Consider the following 16624-nt stretch of genomic DNA (forward strand, 5'->3'; position numbering starts at 1 on the left):
ACATGTAAAAAAAAAAAATAGTTAATATTTATAAAATGATATAATTAAAGTCGTTGTTAATAGAAATGGACACATGATATAACATACCATTTGCAATTTGTAATAGATTAACAACAAAGTCATTTAACGCATGTATCAATTTTTAGTAATGACTTTAATGGTACAATTTATTGGGCCAATTTTAATACATTATTTATGGTAAATGAGTTACCAAACACTAATATTTTTGTATTTATTGAGAGTTGAAAATGCAAAAAGCAGAAGACTTGTATTCATATAAATACTTGCCCAAATCCTTCGATTCCCTAATCAGGCGTGATTTTTGTTTTTGTTTTTGTTTGTTCCCTCAAATAAGATGGAGAACATGAGCGAATACAGAGATGGAGAAGATTATATTCCGATTCACAGCCAAGTGATGAAGATCAAGCAAGAATTCGAGAAGATCAGGCATCCTTCCTTGAAGCAGGCTGAGATGACTCGTGTTTTTTGCAAGATTACCCGGGAACGAGAACGTTCTCCTTCACCTCTGGGTTTCGCCCACAGAGAAACGCCCATTTCCGTCGGCAATTAATCCAGCCACATGTTTTTGTTTTCTGGCACTTGTGTACATATGAAGCAGCCGGAAATAACTAGTATAAAATTTTATTTTCTATCTTCATCATGTTTGTTTCTTAGTTATATGCTCTGCCAATTTTGATATACTCTCTCCGTTTCATTTTCCCAAACTTGAACTTGTTCTAACTTTCAAATCAAAATTTCACTTTCAGATAAATATCTTTTAGGACAAAATTATGATAATTCTTATTTATTTATTTTGGGGGAAATTTCAACATTATGAGTAGATCCACAATTCATTTTCTCATTACATTAATTTAAATCAAAATGAATTCGGTTGGTCAGATATTTTATGCAATCAAAATCAAAATCTCATATTTAACTTTCTATTATTATAAAATTTGGATCTTCTACCTCTATTTATAATACCATGAGGAGACTTTTATTTTATTTAATTATGAATGCGTAAATTGAATTCATCTCCCCCAACACAATAAGATCTCACCAAACTTTCTCCTAACACGAATAAGTTTCAAATACAATTATACTTTTCTATTATATAATATAAATGTAAAAAATGTGACAATTGTATCAGTCTTATTTTCTCCTAGTATTGTTTCTGAATTCACACAGATGAACAGCAATCAATTGAAAGAAGGTAATGGAAAGACTTTTTTTTTTTTTACTTAATTTAATTTCAGCATCAATTAATTCTGTAACTTTATTATAATTATAATTATTAGAATTATTATTTTTTTATAAATTTTTTATTTTAATTATTGCTATTTTTAAAAATTATATTATTATTTCAGTTTCAGTAGAATTCGGTTCAATTTTTGCCAGTAAAAAAAACAGATTATTGTCACCAATTTTCAATGCGAAAGCTTCACTTAATTTGCAACACCAAAAATGATTCAACTTTATAATGGTCTTGGTAAGCGATGAAAAGAATACAATTGAGCATAACAACCAAGGAAAAAGTCTTCCTCCTTTAAATGTAGTAATTCTAGGGTTGATTACTAGTAAAAAGAAGATGAAATCTGATTTTGAGAAATTAGGGTTGAGTAGTGAGTTTATCATCCTTCAAGTGAAGTGAGTTGAGCCTTGCAGATAGATCTCTCATGACACGTATAATTACAGATTTCTTCTGAATCCTGAACAGTATGGCCAATTCAGTTGAAGTTGAAACACCTTGTTTCAACAGAGCTTCATCCTCCATTATTTTGGTGGTGAAGTGTCCCAGGACTATCACACATAGTGCAATTATAGTACGTAGAGCCGCTACTTCATTTGAAACTCCAAGAGGAGCATTGACATTGCCTGATAATGCTTTCAGTGTCTCCATATCATGCTTTTCCACTGTTTCCACATCACTTGCATACAAAACTCTCATGGCTGCTAATAGTCGCCCCTCGATCACTTCTTTACCTCCAATTGTAACCTATCATTACACAAATCAAAATAACGTCCACTTTAATAAGCCGTTACAATCTATCTACTACCACATTATGATACACACACGACAAAAAGAATTGTCACCATCTCATAGCTCTACGGTTTTATTGCATATTCTACATACTAAAGCAGCAAAGCGAAACTCGTGCTGCATAAAATGCAATCTTTATGCAATGCTAAAATCCCAGCAGGGTAAATCTCATCGACAATCACTGAAGTTCAGACATCCCAATAAGATCACAAAAGTTCACTTTGTATCAATAAAACAACTCATCGTTGTATTTTGTACCAATAAATAAAGTCACTTTGAATATTTTTAGACAAACTTTTCGCTGGAAATGTTGAATAGGATGCTTAATCGATTCAACCAAGCCATATAAGCGCCAAGTATATTAATTTATTGTCATTTGGACCAAATTTTCTCTTACCTCCCAAACTTCATTTACCCTCGGTTACCTAACCTAGTAAATGGGTGTCATGTGGCAGTAAATCAATGCGCATGATGCTAATGTTGACGCTAATGTGGCCTAGATGAATTGACCAAGTGTCCTAGTCAGTATTTCCGGCGAGAATTTAGCCTGGAAATATTCAAAGTGACTAAGATGAGTTATTTTCTTGATACAAAACGAAGTTTTATGATCTCATTAGAACATTGTCCAAACTTAAGTGACCATCGGTGAGGTTTACCCCAATCTAGTGCAACATTTTCTGTTCAATGTATATTCTTCCCAAAATTGTGCTGAGACGATTAGACAGTGAAATAATGAGGAGAAGATATCCAGTCCATAACCTATACAAATTTTACCTCATAAGTGCTATGGGATAACTTATACTTCAGAGTTTAACCAAATTCATAACAATTACATCACAAATTAGATATTGCATTCACATGCTAGCATAGGAAGCGGTGAAATACATGGCGTCAAACCAAAAGCCAATAACTAGTTCATCTGAATTTGAGAAAGCCCATAAAATGACGAATTAAAGCTTTGCTTAAACTTACTGTTGGTTTAAACAGGGGTATTAATCCCTTTGAATTATCAAAATGAAGGGTTTTCAAAAGGTATAAGGGGTTACATATAAAGCGAGGATTGCAAACCTTCAGATTTGGATGTTCTCCATCTAAACTTAGCTGTTGTAGAATTTTTTTCTGCCATGGAGCTGGTGACAAGAAGTTAGCTGAGGATAATCCAGCAGCCACACTTGCAAAATCAAGAAGAGCTGCGTCATATTTGAGCTCAATGCAATCATAAGGATTTGAAGGTATCACGAACCCATAATCCAGCAGGAATAAATCATTGTTTAAACATCCATAGTTGAGTAGTAAAGGATCTTCTTGTCTAATTGTTGTATCTGCCACAACCTGGTATAATTGAGAGTGGGGATTTCAAACAGAAAACAAAAAAATTATATCTAATTCAACAGCTAATACAAGTTATCAGAGTTATCACAAAACAGAAAGAAATGGAAAACTTGCCTTAATACGCATTTTTGAGTTCCCTGGATCTTGTTCTTGCAATATTTGTGCATTTGGGCTGAAGCTATGATTGCACATATCAATGAGAGGAAGCATCATGGGGACAGTAATATGGTTTCCATCAGGAAGCTTTTCTCCATATAAACGGAATGCCCTAGTTGAGACTGCTGACATCGCCCATCCAAGTGAGGATGCATCAACATCTTGACCCCCATAAGGGTGATCATCTGATTTCAGATTTTCAAGAGTTTGCTTGACTTCTTGCTCAAAATCAAGAAGAAACCGACATCTTTTATTTACCTGGATCAATAAGACTTTTCAGTTAAATTTAAAGCTAATTAGAGAAGTTGAAGGGCTTTTGAAATGCCAAAAGAGGGCATGTAAAACACCGACAAGCCTCGGCATCATTCTTGTCTAAATATGTCCTTGATTAGAATTTTGTGTATGTACAAGCCAGGAAACAATAAGCAAAAATACATGACAGAATTTTTAATTCTGTTCTTTCATTCATCTTCGTGTTTCTCATTTTTAACATGATATCAAAGGTCTCACCTAGGTTGCTTCCAACCAACAAGAAAATATTTCTCAAAACAAGTGTTGACTATCATTGACATATAAATTGCAGTCTTTTTCAACCAAAAAGGGATGTTATTGTTTTTCTGCTTTGATTTACTAAACACGGTAATTCAATCATGACGGATCAATTTGCTGAAACTGGGTAAGAAAGAAAACTATATTTATCTATAGTATTTTTTTCTCCCTCTTCTTTTCAATTTTCATCACATGAACATTTGGGGTAGAAGAAAGTGTGTCCAAGGAACAGGAGAAAGGGGAAAAGGCGAATGTTGGTCAAGATAGGATTTAGAAGAATAAATCTACGTCTAACACTTTTAATATTTCAGTGACTACTAAAGGAAGTTGTTTGATCAGAAGCACACATTTTTGACAGAAATTTGCTTCCCATCCGTCTGGAGCGGAAGATGCTCCTGCTTATAGAATCCAGCGAAGGATAAAATTGATTGGTAATAGGTAATTACATATAAAGATAATGTGACATTCCAAATCTCAAACCTTATTAACACAACCTAACTTGAGGCTAAAATTACCAAAATGAAGGATGACTGGCTAACAGTTTATAATATATGAAAACATGAAGGTCAGTTCAGAACTGAAACAATTATCAACTTCCATAAATTACAAAATTTAGTGGTGATGCAGATAACAATTAAAGATTTGCCCCATTAAAATCTACAGGGACATTTTTAGGGGGCTTCAGATCCTAGTGCTATTCGATGTAACATGACACCACTAGTTTTTGTGTCTTTTTATTATATATAAGCTTCAATGTTATGTTTCCAGTTATTATAGGAAGATCTCTTATCACTTTGAAATTGCTTTGATTTAAAATTCAATAAATATTAGCCTTTTGGGACACACATACTCATGAGAAACCTCTCCAAACACAAGTCAAACCAAGAAATGGAATACACAAACAAATGATGAATAGTACAACTGATATAGTAAGAGATCCAAGTCAATGAACAACTCTAAACAAACATAGGAACTGATATAAATCTATGCCGAAGCACAGCCCAGGAATGATCCATTTCTCCTAGCAGAATCACTAAGAGACCCAAAATGAATATATTCAAAGCTACCTTTCTCTTTTAATACTACATCTATATATACTCTCTACCCAAAAATTCCTAATAATCCATTAGCCACTCCAACTTCCTAAAAATGACATAACACACCCCTTATTTTTTCTCAATTGGAGAATATGTTGACCCGTGAGGACCACTCGCCTTTCGATTGACTTCCCATATGCAATGTGGCTTTTCGTTTTATAAAAGATTTCCAATGTGGCCTTTCAGGATGGTATTTCAAAGTGTATATGAGTTTAGAGAGGCCATTGCAAAATATGCTCTACGAAGGGGTAATTTTGTTTGAAGGGAAAAGACACGTTGCATATGGGAAGTCAGCGGAAAGGCGAGTGGTCAAAATCTTCTCCGATTGAGGAAAAATAAGAGGCAAGTTATGTCACTTTCAGAGAGTTGGAGTGGCTAATGGGTTGTCCCTTAAGTTCCGGGTGCAAAGTGACCAAAATGGACAACTTTAAGGGGCTCCGGTTTAGGCCCTTAATTATCATATAGCATAACTACCACATTCTCTATTACATACACACGGAGACAAAAAAAAAATACCTGGTAAAGAAGTGGAGCATACTGCAAGTTTTTTATATCCTCTCCAGGAAAAAAGATTGGTACACTGTATGTTTCTGGGAGATTGCTGATATATGGCCACCAAAAGGATCCAACATTTGCTCTTTCCTGAAGAAGCTTCAGACCCAATTTCATTGCCCAGAGCTCCTCTGCCAAATGCTCCCACATGTCCAATTTACTCACATTCAAAAGTCTAAACAGCGTAATTTACAACACATGAAGTTACCAACCTATATTCAGAAAAGAAAAGCTAAATGATGTCGATATCACACGAATAGGATTTCATGTCATAAAAAATCATGAGTTACTTTCGGCAAGAAAGACATACTCGTATAAGCATTTCATCAGCCTACTTAGAAATCTTAAGAAAACAAAGATAAAACAAATTTAGAAAGCAAAAAACTAAAAGCAAAACAAAACAAGAAACACACCTCTCACAACAAGTCACCTACTTGGCTAACCAATATCAAACTTGAATAAGCTACTCCTTCATCAAAAAGTTTGAGACAGGAGCAGAAGGATTCACAAATTGAATAGGTTGAAAAACAAAGCTTGTGGTATGTGTGTGCTTGTGTATGCCTTGTGTCTTGGCAATGGCATTTTTACCTCAGTTCTCAGGCAGGGTAATTAACTGTGGACAAGAATTTCACTGGCATTATTCTTGAAGATTCTTACAACTTGCTTTATAATTAAATCCTTACCACAAAAAATAAAAATGAAAAATTGTTACATATAGCATGCATATATGGTAAGGAGTCGAATGTCCAATTTCATTTAATGGTATAGTAACAACCGGAAATGTTTTAACTCAAGCAGGCTATGAAATTTATGTTGCCAATATATGAGTAACTGAAGTCAGAATTATTAACCTAACTGGAAAAAGTGAGGGATTGTTATGAACTTTGCATATTTCATGGAATTCTCAAGAGTGTTGCTACTTTATAGTGCTGCAAGAAGTCTCATCTCTGTGTTCTCAGTTAATTTTTCATTTTAGTTTTAATCAAGAAAATTTGGTACGAAAAACAGTGAAATTTGGAGAAAACCATGTTAGTAACATTGCCGTTTCATTTCATGAATTATAAAATACTTTCACACAAAAGTATTGCGCATCTAATAATTGGCACCAAGTTCTAACATTGACTCCATGTTATGTATGTTCATTCTCATATCTATTAATGGCCATTTACAAGCCTTGATCCATTTTGAACTCAAAGTATGGAAACACCAATTCACAGTTCTCAGCCCCTTCTTGAGATCACATCATTAAGGCTAGAGGGCCATCTAAGAACTTCAAAGTTATTGGATGGAAAAATGGACTTGAATTGAGCAATCATCCAACCCATATCAGCTAAATGAATGGAAGAACCCTTTCTAATGAATTGAATCCATGAAGACAATATTAGCATAGAAGCAATCAACATAAAAACATCTTCAAATGCAGCTTTCACGCTCTCATAAGCCATTAACTTGACAATAACAAAAGCCACATTTCAAAATGAAACAAAAACTACTTACCAGGAACTTTTTGTGCCAAATTAACCAGTACAGAAGTAGCCCCATCTGCACCGTCGAATTGAAGAGGCCCAAATTTCAAGGGTATATGATAAGGAAGAACGATAAGGTCGGAACCCTTTGGAATTGGTTGAGAGGCAATTAGACCAAGGCCGCTGGTTCCTTGTGGTGATATATTCACCGCCTGGTGCACGAAGCCACCTTCACTCCTGACCCATTTGATGAGATCCGGCGGATGAGGCAGCAGGCGAGAAGGATAAGATTTCGGAACAGTAGCGGCGCATGTTAGTGGACGGCAGTGCGTTAAGGAGGCCATTATCATCTTTGAGGCGGCCATGATTTAACAGCTTCGCCAGAACAAGTATTTGAGCAGCAGATATTCGGCTATCCTCTCAACTCAAGTATCAGTTAGTTGTTTCTTTTTTTTTTTTTTTCTAAAAGTATGGTTTCTTTTTTAACATTATTATTATTATTATTATTATTATTATTATTATTATTATTATTATTATTTTAGCAATTATTATTATTATTCGTAATTGTGTTTATTAGATCATTGTATTTTTTTTTTTTTTTTTTTTTGAGATATTGCTTGTAATATCATTAGATATGAAAAGAGAAGTACAACAAGTAAAACGTAAGGAAAAAAACCTCACATGATTACAGATAAATACAATATCCACGAATGGATGAAAATGACTACAAAGAGCAAAAAGAACCTATAAAAGGCATAAAAAACACAAAACAACAATATATTTCTCGTTAATCCAAATCAGTAGAAAGACATCTGCGATCCAAACTCCATTCTTTAGACCATTCCGAACATTTGGATCTGAATCCTTTTTTTTTGTTGCAACCACGTAGATTTATTGATCTACGGATAAAATAAACCATTTCCGCTCTTGCTAAATCCGAAAAAAGCATAAATGAAAGAATAATAGAGAGCAGATACAATCAGACGGATAAGGAGTTCCGATGAAATATATGAACACAGACTAAAAAAGCAATAAAAGATATAGAAATCTAACCCGGTGTGAGGAGGAAGAATAAAGATCCTTCGTCCTCCTCAAAGTAGATCAACAAAATATAGAAAGATTGATAAAAAAATGAGAAGGCAAAGGAACAAGATGAAGATTACAGTTTTTCTTCTCTAACTCCCTGAGAGAACAGTTTTCGAGTTATTGTATTTTTTTTAAGTTGTGCGTAATGCACTTAAATCAATAAAGTAGGAGCTTTACCATTTATTAAATTATTGTATTACTTGTAAATATTATATTTTATTTGTTTTAGTGATATTGTTATGAAAATATTTATGTTTGCATATTTTTTTGAAATATATGTTATAAATACATATTTTTCTGTATTCAATCATTTTATATTATTATTTTTAAATAGTGTAATATATATTTTAATTGAATTTATATAATAATTTATTTATTAATAAATAAAAATACAAATTAATTCTCGACTAATCATCGAATGGTATGTCCTCTCAATTAGCAGCTAGCGCTTTTTACAACCTTGATCATATCATATATTGCCAATACTAATATAGAAAACTCGAGTGGTTGATTATAATTGAATGGTTTATTAATTTTATTTTCAAGTTTTATTGAGAAAAACAGAAGTGGGTAAAAAAATAAAAAGATACAAGAAGATGGTGGAATCAAATTGATTCCATAACATACAAAAGGGAATGATTGATTCTTGTATATTAGATAATGAGATTTATTATAAAATTACCGGATTATACTATGACTATAATTACATTTATATGTAGATTAATATATATGTATAAATATATATGAAGATTAATATAATATAATTAAGAATTTATATTGATAGAAAATAATAAGAGCATAACATCCTTAAATTTGGTGTGTATTACAAACAGGATGATAAGCTTTATTTATACCAATAGACTTACAAAATGGATGGTTCTAATTTCACTTATCTTTAACCATAATATGTGCATAATTAATACATGTTTAGTTGTCAATGGACATCCATTTAATGTGGTGGTGGATATTAGTTAAATAATTATTTACATAATTATTCATGACATTCCCCCTTGTATGTCCAAAGTTTTAAGGTTGGAAGATGCTCGAGCGTGAAATTTTAATGCCATAGGTGAAAAATATATATCGTAAAAGCCTTATCTGTCTAGTCCTTAAAATCCATACGAATAGGACGTTGCCTCATTAAAAACCTTACCAAGTAAACCCTAGTGGAACAAAACCATTGGTTAAAGGAAAAAAAAAAGTGCATTGTTTACTGATCTCTGAGGCGACGCATTTTAATACTATAAACCAAGTTCTTAAGATTTGTAGAAGGCAATGTCTTTATGAACAAATCTATCAGATTATCACTTGATCGAATTTTTTGAATATTGATTTTACCGTTCTTTTGAAGATCGTGAATAAAGATCTTTTTTTTTGTAAAATGTGCTTTATTATTTCTCCTTTAATATAATCTTCTTTCAGTTGAGCAATGCAAGTTGTATTATCTTCATATATTATAGTCAAGATTCATGTATTTGATGATGATCTACCATATGATTCTCGTATATACTTGGTTAATGATTTTAGTCAAACACATTCTCGACTTGCTTCATGAATAGTTATTAATCCAACATGATTTGAAGAAGTAGTTGTAATACTTTGCTTCATAGAGCGCCAAGATATAGTTGTACTTCCATATGTGAATAAATAGTCTGTTTGTGATCGAGTTTTATATGGATCAGATAAGTTCGCATTCGCATAACCAACTAATTTAGGTTTATATTCATATGCAAAAAAAATAAACTCAAATCAATAGTTCATTGAAGATAGTGGAAAATATGCTTAATTCTATTACAGTGCCTTCGTGTAGGTGCAAAGCTATTTTTGGATAACAAATTGACAGAAAAATAAATATTGAGCCTCGTGTTATTAGCAAGATACATTAGTGCACCTATTGCACTAAGATGTGGTACTTCAGAACCAAGAATCTCTTCCCCATCTTCTTAAGGTCAGAAATGGTCTTTATTTACATCAAGTGATAGAACAACCATTGGGCTACTCAATGGATGTGTTTTGTCCATGTAAAATCTTTTAAGGATTTTTCTATGTAAGTCGAATGGTGAATAAAAATTCTCTTTTCTAGGTGATCAATTTGTAAGCCAAGACAAAATTTGGTCTTTCCAAAATCTTTCATCTTAAATCCCTTTTTTAAACCAATCCACTGCTTTTTGAATCTCTTCATGAGTTCCAACCATATTCAAATCATCCACATAAATAGAAATGATGGAAAATTCAATTTTCGATCTCTTTATGGAAACATATAGACAAATTTGATCATTCTTATAACCCTCTTTCAGCAAATATTTACTAAGACGATTATACCACATTACGCTCATATCGTTTCAGTCCATACAAAAACCTATGTAACTTTATCGAATAATGTTCTTGTTTTTCACATTTTTCTTGCAATTTGAATGGGTAAATTTCATCAATGGTGTACAACCTTTGTCTCATTTCACACTTTGGTGTACAACCTTCAATTTGTCTCACTAATATATACAACCTTATGGGTGACCTCCCAATATGGTGTACACCAGGTAAAAATGACCGGTCAACACAAAGTCAACGTGCCATGTCAGCCGTTTGACTGGTCAAAAAGTCAAAAATTGACTCACTAATATACTAATATACCCTCGTTTGTCTTTTTTTCCTAAAATTACCTTTCTCTCTATGCTTTTCTCACTTTCACTATTCTCTTTTCGAATTCCCCCTCACCTTAAATGGTTTTGTTTGATAGATTTTTAGTACCATCATAGAATCGTGAAATTTCTTTGTAATCCTTTATATATATATATATATGTTGTTCTTAATTGTTTCTTTGCTGTTTCTTTTGGGTGAGAGCACTCTGCTGATCAAAAAGCTGAAAATTTCCAGTCATACATCCTATTTGCTTCTGTAAATCTGGATTATCATCTGCTAATGAATGCAAAAGTTTTGCTGCCATTTCCTCTACTACCAATCCAATTCAACACTAACCTTACCTTTTTCTAATATTCATTCCTTCTTCATTTATCTAAATCTAGATAAGCATAGAATTTCAACCTCACACAGACCAAAAGATGAAATCTTAGGTTCTTCAGGACCTTGAATAGATTCAGAAATTTATAAGAGGTATGAGCAACTAATTTCGTAGCTCAATCAGAGACTTCGCTTCATTTCGGTGTCAAATCCCAGCATTGACCTGAATTATCTCCCTTTTCTCTCTCAATTAAAGGAGAAACTTCAGTGTTTTTCCAAATTCATGAGCCCAAACAGGCACTTTCCATATACAACAACTCCAAATATTTGAGTTTCCAAAAACAGAATAATATGACCAAATCAAAGGGAACAAAGGAGAAAACTTAATAATTCTGTCTTGGAAACACGGCCCCCAGATAATTTGCAGCCCCAAAATATAAAGAATCGTCCTTTTAGGTATCAAAATCCAAATCTCACAAAACAAAAAATACCCAATTTAGGATTTAGCAGGAATTACTGAAAATCTCGAAACTTGAGCAATAATGAGGAAAGGGAAACCACAGAAAAGAAAACCAATTGGAAGAAGTAGCTTGTTGGGGTCTCAAAGGGCAAACTTTGTAACAGAAAGAAGTGAAGAAAGGAGGGGAAGCTAGGGGACCCAAAACCCAACTCACTGATTACAATATGAATGTAGCTACAGTTATGAGCAACATTACCTCAGTTATCTATAGATTTTGTAAACATGGTTTGGATGAGAGAGAATTTGAAGAGAGAGAATGGACAATATCGAAAGTTAGAGAGAAGATGAAGAAATTAGGAATTAAGGCAAAGGATGAAAGAGGGACACCCATAAATGGGTATTTTTGTAATAGCACATGTGGTGGGTCCCACTTTTACTAATGGATGGAGTGAAAATGGATGATGTGGCAGTTTGACCAGCGTTGACCGGTCATTTTTACCTGCTGTACACCATATTGGGAGGTCGCTAATAAGGTTGTACATATTAATGAGACAAATTGAAGGTTGTATACCAAAGTCTGAAATGGGACAAAGATTGTACACCATAGATGAAATTTACCCCAATTTGAATCCTTCATATATTTTCATATAAATGGCATTACCAAATGAGCCATATAGATAAGTTCTAACTACACCCATTAGGTGCATGCTCAATCTATATTATACTGCCAAACTAACGAGATATCGAAAAATGATCTCATCCACAACAAGAAAATAGGTCTTCTCATAAGCAATCATAGGTCTTTGGAAAAAACCTCGTGCAACAAGTATTGCTTTATATCCCATAACATCATTTTTCTCATTTATGTTTCTAACAAGTTCATATTTACTCACGTTTGTTGAGAGATTTCAATTCTGTTTGGATTGGATCTTTCCATTTTTTCCAATCATCTCTATTTTGACATTCTTGAACATATTGTGGTTCATGGTGTCACATATGTGTCTAAATTTCTAGAATTTATACCTAGATATTAATATATATTATAATTATTGGGTGTGTGAAATTAATTTGGTGCTATAGAAAAAGTTTGGGGTTAATTCGATGGTTTTATGTATAAATTAAAAGTTTAGAGTAATTTTTAAAAGATTATATAAAAATGGAGGATCAAACTAGATATTTGCCAGGTTTGGGATATATATCCCAAACCTTTTCCAGGAGGTGCCGCCTACGTCTTTTCTTTTTCTTTATCTTCTTCTTTCATCTGTCATTTTTTTATCTTCATCGTTCTTCGATCGTTTCTCCACCATTTCTTTGATTTACGAAGATTCGACCATCCAAATCACTTGAAATTTAAACTATAGCATCCTTTTGCATAGATCTAAGTCCTAATCAAAGAGTTTTTGAATTTTGGAAGTGTTAGGAGGGGAAACGTCTTAGACAGAATTTAGAGGAGAATTGAACGGGTGTATTTTCTTCAATTAATAGCCAATGTAAGTAACTATCAACTATATTTTGAGTTTTATGTATATATATATATATATATATATATATATATATATATATATATATATAATCAAAGAATTTTTAGAAACTGATATTTTAGGGTTATGCAGGAATTTTGTAAAATCGGGATTTTTCACAATCTTGCTTTTTATTGTGAAATTATAGTTCAAATGAAGCTATTGATTATACTTTTATACAAATTTCAGATTTTACTTGGTTCTGTTGATTTGAGGTTTCGTTTGGTTGATTAACTTTGGAATTTGATTTGATTAAGGATTGATATTTTGGAGAATTGAAAACTTGTGAGCTTGATTATGATCAAGTAAAGTATATATATATATATATATATATATATATATATATATATATATATATATATATATATATATATTTATATATGGAATAAAATGTTTGGTATCAATTGAGAGTAGTCCGGTTTGGTGGATTTAATGCTAAAGACTATATTTAGTGAGAAATATGGCATATGTACACAGTATGAAGACCTATTGGGTATGGCAGTGAAGTGTTGGGTAAAACCATATGGGATAGGCAATGTTAAGAGACGTCTCGTATATGTTGTGAATTGTGATTGAATTATAAGGGGATGAACTCAAGAATGGATACAAGATTATATATTTTTGGTTTTTGGTTTAATACATTGACTATATTATGAACTTCAGTTTTGAGTATATTCTATAAGGTTTTGATTAAATCCTTTATAAATGTATATATGTAGCTATGTTAAGTAAAGTTGGTTTTTATAGCTGATAGTTTCTTATTGAGATTTTTGTCTCATTTTTTCCAAATGTTTTTAATGTTTTGTTTTAGGCGAAGAAGTGCAAGGTACCGAGAGGGGTACTCGATCCTAGGCCGTGGTTCGGTTACAGCTACGAGGTGCAAGTCGTCTCTAGGGTATTGCATCCATTTTGTCATGTACATATATGTGGATAGTATATGTGTAAGGACACATGTATATCTTGTTTTTGGTAGTGTCAGCTGAAGTTGAGAACTTGTGGAGTAGTGTGATATGGGTTATGAGTAAGTCATCACTTGTCTATATAGGTGATGCTGGAAAATCAAATTCGTACCTGAATCTTGTGATGCATTTTTCGACCAGATATAGGCTGAATCTGTCATGGAGTCCTAAATGAAAGTTTTTTATTATTATCTTACGTTTCCAGGGTTTTTTGAATCGTCTTAATTGGACTCCGTATGAAAAAGTTATGCTGGAAACGACATATGTTTGTCATTTTAGCTATAAACAAGAATTTGGTTTTTGCTTTGATTTTTCTCCTTATTAGAGAGATACTGCTACTGGTTTATATAATAAGTCAGTGGTAATGTCTTACCGTCTTATCTGATCTTATTTTAGGTCGGGTTTGACATATGGTCTATTTTCATCTAAATATCCATTGTCACATTATATGCAAAAATATGATCCCCAACTTTTCCTTTCGATCACATCTTTTTTCAGAACTAACATAATTTATTAAAATTTCTTCATTCTTAACAACTTCAGGTTTTATAGTTAATTTTTTTCATTTAGACCTTGCTATAGACTCCACCAATACTTTTGATGTTTTATTCTATATTTATTTTTTATATTTATTTTTGCAATAGTAATATAATTATTTTTACAAATGGTATTAAATAATTAGACTAAGTTTTTTGGTGTTATATATATTTATATTATGTATATTTCAAACAATATATATTTTTTTATTAATAATTCAAATCAAATTAAATTAATTTTAAAAATAAAAATTGGTTCATTTTTTTTTATAGAATTTTAATTAAAGGTGAATGATTTGTTTACTTTTATAAAAGTTAATGATTTTTACCTTTTAGTAATTTGAATATATACATTTTCATGTTTTTTTTTTCTAATTGGAATTCTTTAAAATAATAATAACAAAATATGAGATTAATTAAGAAATATATTAGAATACAATGAAAAACAAAAAATTTAATTAAACTACAACTAAAATTCAACATTATATCTACGATACAAAAGAATTACAATATATGTTGAATGGAATGAACATTAATTTATTATGCTATAAATTGTTACAAACAATACTTTTCTAATGTTTCACATGAAGAGACTTTATCAATTTAATATGTTACATATATACATTTAACATTTACATTAAAAAACTTCAATTACCTACAAAAAAAAAAATCATAAGAATTATATACAAATTCATCTTGATGATAATCATTTTGCTTGATGGAATTTCATGATCACCAAAGTATTCGAATTCAATTATTCATTAGGTTACAATAACCTAATATATCCAATTGAATCATCTTAAGGTGATGAATTCCCCTATTTTCATCTCATAATATCTCATCAAGTCATTCAATCAATTTATTTTTCCAATGTATACAATATCAGTTACGTTTGCAGATATCACTTCTTTGACTTCATTAATATTTTATAATAATTATATATTATTGAATTTCGAAAGCAAGAACATGAAACAAACAAAAGAATAGAAAACAAAATAAAGGGACGAAAAAGAAAATTATGAGAGAATTATTTTTTTATTTCTAAAATTAAAGAAAATGTCAAGATATAGGCATATAAAGACCACATTATAATGGGTAATAACTATGTAGGCATGCGTTACAAAAGCAATTTTCTCAATATCTCATAATTAATGTACATTTTTGGATTTTGAGCATCAAAATTTATTTTTATTTACCTTCATTTTGGGTTCATATCTAGCACAATCCAAATTCTTCAAGAATAATTAAACGTTTACAATCCTCTATCTAGAGGATTGGGCAAAAAAACTTAACTTCTTGTTGATAATAATAATAATAATAAATAATAATAATGTAGAATCTATGATTAAAAAAGAGAAATGAACTTAGAATAATAATAATGATTTAATATAATTTAAAATTGAAATGAACTTCATTATAATTATATAGTCATGTTCACATGCACCTTAATGACCAAATGAATTTGGTCATTGACCGTCAGATATAGGCTTATTAAATCCAAGCCTTCGGATGCTTTGAATCTCCACCCTAAGATTCTAATAAGCCTAGATCTAATGATAAATGACCAAATACTACATGGTCTAATAGGCTTATTATAATGTTTCAATACCTCTTTAATTATTTTTTTCAATATGTCTCCAATTTCAATGAACCACTATTGTGTGAAATTTTATATCTATTCATATCAAAATGCATAAAAATAAAAAATACAATCCATATCAGTTAGATAAACCAAATTTAAAAAATTAGTGCACTTCACGAGGTTCTTAATTTAAAAAATTAATCTACCTTCAATTAAACCTAACAATTGAGTTCATATAAAGCCGAAAATCTAAATTTTAGTTAGAGTTGACAATCGAAATGATTACACCTAGCAACATAACTAAAAAAGAATGCAAATGTATAAAATCTT

At 31.5% G+C, this 16624-nt stretch overlaps 2 protein-coding genes across 4 annotated transcripts; one reads left to right on the plus strand and one right to left on the minus strand.

The window, feature by feature from the left end:
• The first annotated feature begins 245 nt into the window (after nucleotides 1–245).
• Nucleotides 246–725, plus strand: LOC136209438 (uncharacterized). Its single transcript, XM_066000901.1, has one exon. The coding sequence runs from the start codon at nucleotides 356–358 to the stop codon at nucleotides 569–571; it is 216 nt and encodes a 71-aa protein (XP_065856973.1). The 5' UTR covers nucleotides 246–355; the 3' UTR covers nucleotides 572–725.
• Nucleotides 726–1449: 724 nt separating this feature from the next.
• LOC136209384 (uncharacterized) lies at nucleotides 1450–7634 on the minus strand. 3 transcript variants are annotated; one of them, XM_066000831.1, is made up of 5 exons: nucleotides 7225–7634; nucleotides 5692–5858; nucleotides 3488–3787; nucleotides 3110–3373; nucleotides 1450–1996 (listed from the first exon to the last, which is right to left on the minus strand). In XM_066000831.1, the coding sequence occupies exons 1-5, from the start codon at nucleotides 7556–7558 to the stop codon at nucleotides 1610–1612; spliced, it is 1452 nt and encodes a 483-aa protein (XP_065856903.1). In that variant the 5' UTR covers nucleotides 7559–7634; the 3' UTR covers nucleotides 1450–1609. The 3 variants fall into 3 exon arrangements, with proteins under 3 accessions (XP_065856903.1, XP_065856904.1, XP_065856905.1); XM_066000832.1 differs by having other exon boundaries at nucleotides 5692–5939; nucleotides 7225–7361; XM_066000833.1 differs by having other exon boundaries at nucleotides 5692–5902; nucleotides 7225–7359.
• Nucleotides 7635–16624: the final 8990 nt, after the last annotated feature.

Source organism: Euphorbia lathyris, chromosome 10 (genome assembly GCF_963576675.1).
Source record: "Euphorbia lathyris chromosome 10, ddEupLath1.1, whole genome shotgun sequence".
In the NCBI taxonomy this organism is placed as follows: Eukaryota; Viridiplantae; Streptophyta; class Magnoliopsida; order Malpighiales; family Euphorbiaceae; genus Euphorbia; species Euphorbia lathyris.